This window comes from Fragaria vesca, linkage group LG5 (genome assembly GCF_000184155.1).
Source record: "Fragaria vesca subsp. vesca linkage group LG5, FraVesHawaii_1.0, whole genome shotgun sequence".
Lineage (NCBI taxonomy): Eukaryota > Viridiplantae > Streptophyta > Magnoliopsida > Rosales > Rosaceae > Fragaria > Fragaria vesca.
The window spans coordinates 21922400-21930314 of record NC_020495.1 but is presented as its reverse complement, the minus strand read 5'-3'; the positions used below and the strand labels follow the sequence as shown (position 1 = coordinate 21930314).

Here is a 7915-nt window from a genome sequence, read left to right as displayed (position 1 = left end):
CCTAGCTTGTCAATCTGTTTAACCCGCCATAAAGAGGCTCTATACCAACCTTGCAGCTTCTTCAGTCATCAGGGCAGGAGGTAAACCAAGTATTTCGATCTAGATCGGGAATGAATCAATCGGATCTTAGCTGCATCGCTCAGACCGTCATATGCTGCCATGAAAATAATAGATCGTCTATAGAACCATGGGCCTCCGCCTAGAACACTCTTCCGTTCATCTGCTCTGGTGAAACGCAGAATGAAGCTTGATCGGCTTGAGCCCTCATCTACAACCTATTTTGAGGATCCCTAACCATGGTTAGGGTTCCTATCACTACATGGGGTTCCGGTTTGCGTCTTTTGTCTGTGAGGAGCCGTCCCACCGCAGAGTAGTGTGAGGAGACTACGGCCGCGCTTGGGGCACTAAAGCTCGTCTTGTCGGATAGCCAAAGCGGCAATGAAGCGATGGGAAACCTCATCTGACATGTTGGTGAGAGATGGGACGAGAAGGAGCATTCAATGTCGCCTTTCCAATTCCTCAATAAAAAGCTACCGGTATTTAATCCAATCTAGCTAATTCTTTCCATCATAAAACCCTCTCATTCCAGCCATGCATTACAAAGTTGAAATCTTTGTAAAACAGAGCATCATTATAGATATACCATAGAAACTCAATGACATAGCATCACTAGCCATCTATCACATAAAATACACAACCAGTTAGGGAAAGTTTGGTAATGCACCTGACAACAAGCTGTGCAATAATTCATGGGCAACAATATTTGAGTCTCAGATAAGCAGCATAATTTAACTTTAATTCGTGCAGTCATTTTATGTTAAAGACATCTCATATTTGTAATCATAATGGATACATGCACGTATTAATTGTCATGATAGAGATTTCATAGTAGGAAAAAACACACCGTACCTCGAAATAAATACAGACACAATTAAAGGACAGAGGAATTATTAGGTGTTCCCGGCACATGGCTGAGCTGGTGTTCCCACCCAATAAACAGATGACACGTTTACAATATTCATATCAGAGTTAAATGGAATTTTGAGCAGTTAACTCCGTCAATGTAATTCTTCAAACTTGTGCAAACCTTCTGTGTCTCTCTCGCTGGGCTTCTCTGGCCTCATATTCCAAATCATTCAAATCCTCAATTTCTCATCTATTTTGATTTGATGGATCATCTTCGTCAATCATCGATTTGCAGGGAAGAAAGTTTAGGTGCCCAGAGAAAATTTTGGGTATCTGTATATTAGCGCGTCAGTTGGTTTCCGATGTCGTCGGACGACTGTGGAGGTAGGAACAGACTCGTGGGAAGCCGATGAGTCTAGTTGTGTTGGAGATGGGTCATGGTGGTGCTCGGAAGTTGGTGGTGGAGGAGAGAGGAAAACTCATATCTGCTTTCTCTCTCCTCTCAAATCTCTGTAAACCAAACACCAGACACCGAAGGTTTGGTCCGTTCTAAAGAACGCATAAGGTTTGGTTTCCTGTGCTACTCACCTCTTTGGTTTGGAAACTCATATGAGCGTCCTCTGCTTCCTCCGCCGACTGTCGATTTCATCAAGAAGACCATGTCCTTCAACTTTATTTCATATGAACTTGGAAGGTTATTCTTTCCCATGCCAGACCAGTAAGAGGCATTAACTCCGTTTTCTCAAACGTCAAGTGAGGTGAGTGATGTGTAAAATAACCCACATGTCCTAAGCTTAGTGGGTGGGAACACCAGCTCAGCCATGTGCCGGGAACACCTAATAACTCCTCTTAAAGGACATTCATCATATGTTTTATCCACACAACACATGTATATAGATAGTCTTTTCTGTTTGTTCTCTAGACTTATATATATGCTCTTCTTGGGTTGAGTATAGAACGCATTTGAGTACAAGCCTAGAGAAATTTTGTCACTCAAAACAAATAGGGAGAGTGAGACTGTGAGAGAGTGACCATCCAGAACAGAATTAAGCAGCATCAACCATGCCAAGAGCTAGAGTCAAACTTGCACTGATAGATAGTGAGAGAGCTAGGAAAGCAAGCTTTAACAACAGAAAGGATGGTCTTATGAAGAAAGTGAGCGAACTTCAAACCTTGTGTGATGTGCATGTTTGTATCGTTATCTATGATCGGGGCAGTAACGAGCCATTTGTGTGGCCTAACCGCCCAAAAGTGGAGGAACTGATCAAGAGATACCTGAGACTACCAGGTTTTATGCGACTTAAGAAGGCGCTATGCCAAGAGAGGTACCTCAAGGAGAAGGTTGAAAAAATGCAAGAGAAGAACAACATAATTCTTAGATCGAACACTGCGAAGGAGATGGTAGAACTCATGCACCAAAACCAAAATGGTAAGCCGATTTATGAACTTGACCTTTATCAAACATATGCTTTGCTTTACTTTTTGGAAGCAAAGATGAAAGAGATCCAGATCCAGATCGCTTTCTTTGAACAAGCCAGTGCTCAAAGTGAAACTGCCAATAAGTTGGGGGTGCCCATGGGGAATTCTATGGAGTGGCCATACAAAATTCTTGGAGTGGACAATGATAGATGTGGTAATGGAAATGAGCTGGGGTTTCAGATGCTGCACCAAGGTTATGTGAACAAGGATGATGCCCGCGGCTTGCCGCGGTTTTTTGCAATGTTGTCTGTGTTAATGGAGCACAACAGTATGATTCATTATATATTTTCTTACCAGCTGGAAGGACAATATATATAAGGGTTCATTGTGGAGAGCAAGAATAAATAAGGCAACACTTTAAACAGTGGAAACCGTAAAAAAATTATATGTAGAAGTGGAAATGCAAATGGAATAAAACAGTTGAAATTGAACATGAAAGATACATGAAGAACCATCTTCTGTTAAGAATTCTATGAAATTGGATACATATAGATGAAACTATCTTATAATTTAGGGTATAAGTATGCCTCTCCTCACACTGACAGTATAGAAAACCATCCAATTGCTTTGTTATTATAAGTTATAAGGTAAAAGCATACCACTGGTGGCAGACATATGAGCCACAAAACAAAGGAACAACGATCAGACCTTCAATTTTGAAAAAAACAAAATCCTAACAGAACAGAGACCACAAAATGTTCCGCCACAGAAGCTCCCTTTTGATAACTTTACATCACATCACAACACATTGCTGCACACTAACGTCACATAGAATCCCAGCAAGGAAAGCCACAAAAGCTCTCTTTCGATAACACAATACATAACAACACAGTAATGTGCATCACATACATTGCAGCAATGTTTCTGTTTGTAGACAAAACTTTTAGAAGCCCCTTTCAGTTGTCAAAAATAAGCATATACCATACGCTGGGGTCGGGTCCGGAGCCGTTTACAAAAATGACGCTCTTGCACCGATCAGAGCCTTATAAAAACTCTAGGTGGTCAAAAGACTGCTGTCACAAAAGAAGAAAAGCTGCAGTGGCAGTCTCTGATGAAGATGTTACTTTAACAAAAGTTAACAAAAAAGTGAGTTTGTTAGATTGATATTCAATCAAACTTTGTTTTATCAGGCGTCATGCTTGAAGAAGATGATGCTCCTATACCACCATCCATTTGGTGAGAATTTTCGAATCGAAGCACTGCAGAATACCGACTTCTCCTGTAACACATAAACAATTATTAGTAAGATATTATGTAGGATAATTTCAAGGGCTTTTAGTGGATAAGTTTGTGACATAACATCTGGCAGAAGCGCTTTTTAAATATAAACACTTGCTTTGCTTTGCCAATTATCTCAAAGTGACATAACATCTTAATGTAATAATCGTGGGTAGATACGGATAATTATTCTCATGAATACCATGTAATTTATCAGATTGAGTGCATTCAACTCTGACACAGTCACTTGGTTTGGTTGTTCAACACCTTTAGTTGTTTGATGGCTGGAGATGGCACCAATTATGCGCACGTTGTCTCCTGTTTTGGAGAACCTGCATAAAAGATCAATCCTTTTATAGTTTGAATATAAGGTATGAACATCTGATACGTAGCCTCAGTATGTATGCAATTTAGAAGTTAGTTATCAATATACGTGAATTTAACAAAAAGCGCATGGTTAAAACAATATAAAAGCAGAATATATGCTATTGCACTTAAAAAGAGAGTAGTAGTCTTCAGAAAGATTGAAAGCACAAAGAAGGATTTGTAAGCCGGATCTGCAGCAGTGAAATGTTCATAATAAGAAAATATAATTTAACAGAGAAAGGAAGATTCAGATGTAATTACAGTATATTGCCAAATTAAGTACATCATCGTCAACCAAAATTCAAACCACCTTATGTTGACGAATTTGTTTTTCAAGCAGATTACTTACTCGATCATGTACTCGTCTGTTGCGGGAATGGGTGGGTTGAAGAAAACACATGTATGGTTTGAGTTTGAGGCCACAACATGTCCTGTAAAATGAGGCAGCATATTAATTTGTGTAAATACTGGTTCTAAAATATCTAATAGTCTGAGGCGAGTGGTTACCATCATATTCTCCTAGATTCAAGCTGGTGAAAACAGCAAGAACAGGAGAAGGTGATCTTTGCACAGTTTCAATGTCAAATGACCTGGCGATGTCTCCCCAAAGAGTGATCTTGAGGGTCTTCCTTCTACATTTTGAGCAAGAGATAAGGTTTTTATCATTTAGCATGTATTTTACCAGGTTCAGAGGTGTCAGAAAGCACTATATATATCATACCTGAGGTTTTGAACAATGACCTCAAACTTTGTCACCGTTTTTTTGTGGCTTGCAGAGGCTGCTCATGTTGTCCCCTGACAGTTTTGATGCAGCCGTAAATGTCTTGCCTTAGAACAGTTTTGATGCAGCCGTAAATGTCTTGCATCAGAAGAACACAACAGTCAGTATTTTAAGATCTTAGGGGCATATGCATAAAGGAATATTGAGCCATAAGAAATTTGGAACTTGCCTGTCAAGACTTCCTTGTTCTCTCTTTCTATTTCCATTTCCAGGTCCTCGAATTCTATAAGCTGGAATGATTGTTGTGGGATTAGAGGTGCCTCATTTATTTTCAGAAACTCTGTCGGTCCATGGAAATGCACCACCATGTCATTGTGAAGAACTCTGGACGCACGGGGATCTGCTAGGTGCGTGGTAAAAAGGCAGATTTCATATACCTGTCCTTGGTGTACTTTCTTTATATAATCATCATGCTGGTCTTCATTGATGAAAGCGTGGATCGAGTCGCCCTGATTCAGTTTTGAATGATTAGTAGGATTAATTTTACAACACAATTGGGTAAACGGGAATGAGTAGATTTGTAAAAGTTACATCTTCATCAACCAACACATAGTGCAGGCCATCGTATGTGTCAGTGTTGTTGAACCTAGGCCTCCACAGCCTTGATACATGTACTCTGATTGTGTATTAGTACTGGTTAGGGACCATTACTATCACTGGTGTTACCGCCATCTTGTTTCCTTCCTGTAAAAGTGAATGCATTAGTTGGAGGTTAATATTTGGCTTACTCCAGTTGATCTATTTGGGGAATTTACAAAAAAACCACATTGATATTACAAACAGAAGCAAACAAACCCTTAAACTATGGATATGAAACTTAAAGCAAGAGAACGAAAATGATTCCAAATGAACATGAGAACTAAGATTAGATCATAAGGAAGGACAGAGAGGTGTGAAAGGTGACAGGGAAAGGGAAAACAAATCTTACAAATGAACATGAGAATCCAAGAACTGTGTGTGGTTGTACAGGAGAAAGAGAAAGAGGGAAGGGGGTTAAGTTAAATGGAACCGTCTAACACTCTTTCCGGATTGGCTGGCACAAACGGTGGAAGAGATAAAATTATCTCAGTGTAAGAGATAAAGGTTGGGTTTTAGGTTGACTTCTAGAAAGAACAAAAGATATTATCTCAGTATAGAGATATTAGTTAGGGCCAGATAAAATGTTTTAATGTTTGGGATAGATAACCTACCGCCAAAGGTTTACTTATTTTCTGAAATTATAATGTAATATGGTATCACTATCTTTTTTTTGATGATATAGCAGTGAAATGGCCAAGCCAAATATTATTTTTCTTCTTGTAACAAAAAAAAAATTTATTTTTTCTTCTATAGTTTTTAAACCGTTTAGGTATTCATCTTGTTAACTTTATGAAAAGATTGTTTTGCAATCAAACTCCTACCTACAACAGTGCATCAACAACAACAACAAAATTAGCTCACATAAAAATGACCACATTCCCTCAACTATTAGAAACCCGTATGACTCAATAACAGGTACTAATCAACCATGAAAGCTACGGCTTTTAAGTTGAACATCGAACCTGACCATTTTGTATCGGAGCATTCTTTAAGACAACAACAAAGAAATGAGGTATGAATAAAAATGATATATATGAACATATGTATGAGACTGGGTAACTGAAGCTCACCAACAGTGAGAGAGACATATCAGGTATTATGTTGTAAAAGTATAGAAGAACCTGCAAATCAAAACCAAAACAGAGGCACAACTATCAGGCTGCCCAAAAAAAAAACAAAACAAAAACCGGCAGAACAGAAGCCACAAAATGTTATGCCACAGAAGCTCCCATTTGATAACTTTACATCACATCACATTGCTGCACACTAACGTCACATATATCTCAGCTACGTTTTCATAGACAACATTTTTGTGTGTACATAAATATCTTAAATATTGAACATCATACTTTTACCTTAACTAACAATTTTCAAGGTAGGATACCTGTGTCTTGCCCTGGTTTTTTGCAACATTGTTCGTGTTAACTATGATGTAAAGCATGATAAACAAAATAAAATGTGTTACCCATGACGTAAGGCATGACTAACATAATAAAACAGAAAAGTATGTTGATCAAATGAAAGCGCAAATAGATTTGAAACGAACGTAGTATAAGAAAGCCAAGGTTTATCACATAAGGAAAGCCACAAAAGCTCTCTTCCGATAACACAATACATTACAACACACTACTGTACATCATATACATTGCAGCAATGTTTTTGTTTGTAGACAAAAGCTTTAGAAGCTCCTTTCATTTGCCGAAAGTAACCATACCATACGCTGGAGTCGGATCCGGAACCGTTTACAAAAATGACGCTCTTGCACGGATCAGTGCTTTACAAAAACTCCAGGTAGTCAAGAGACTGCTGTCACAAAAGAACAAAAGCTGCAGTGGCAGTCTCTGATGAAGATGTTACTTCAACAAAAGTTACCAAAAAAGTGAGTTTGTTAGATTGATATTCAATCAATCTTTGTTTTATCAGGCGTCATGCTTGAAGAAGATGATGCTTCTTCCGCTGTCTCCCTGTTTGATGATGTGACATGGACAGAAGAAATAAGTGAGTTCCCTGTTCTCATGAATCCTTGTTTTTTATTAGATTGACATATTAGTAATGATGAGCAGTGGAAAAAGACATAAACTTTTACTCAATTTATTAGGTTTACCTCCTGGACTTCTTTTCCGGTTCCTTTTTAGAAAGAGTTGTCAAGCCTGACTCATTTGTTCTCTTTCTCTCAATTTGTGGGAGGTCCACTGTTGTGGTTGCTGCATCTTTGCTTGGAGTGATGCCACTAACCGTGAAACTGCGATCAGGCTTTAGCTTGATTTGAAATAGGTGTGCCTGCCCCACTGTGTCTACAATTTCCTCAGGCAATGATTGTTCAGTTGGGTAGAACCTCTTCTCCAGCAGTTCCTGACAGCTATTTTTGAAAAGTTGTTGAGCTTGTCTCCCCATCAAAGTTAAAGTGGCCTGGCTCTCTTCATCCTCAATTTTCATCCTGACCACATAGCTTCATGCATAGCAAAATGGAAAGAGTATTTATCTCATAACAAATGAAATAATGCTCTATCTAGTAATCCACTCTCTCCACCATTTTCCTTGGAAGTCCCCTTTTTTTTTTTTTTTTTTTTTNTTTTTTTTNTTTTT

At 38.7% G+C, this 7915-nt stretch overlaps 1 protein-coding gene across 1 annotated transcript; it reads left to right on the top strand.

Moving 5' to 3' along the window:
* Positions 1–1968: 1968 nt before the first annotated feature.
* On the top strand, positions 1969–2703 carry LOC101311584 (MADS-box transcription factor PHERES 2-like). Its single transcript, XM_004301651.1, has one exon. It carries the CDS (start codon positions 1969–1971, stop codon positions 2701–2703), a length of 735 nt encoding a protein of 244 aa, XP_004301699.1.
* The last annotated feature ends 5212 nt before the right edge of the window (positions 2704–7915 follow it).

What these genes read in the sequence shown, in the direction of transcription:
- LOC101311584 (XM_004301651.1), top strand. Translation starts at nt 1,969, where the DNA reads ATGCCAAGAGCTAGAGTCAAACTTGCACTGATAGATAGTGAGAGAGCT.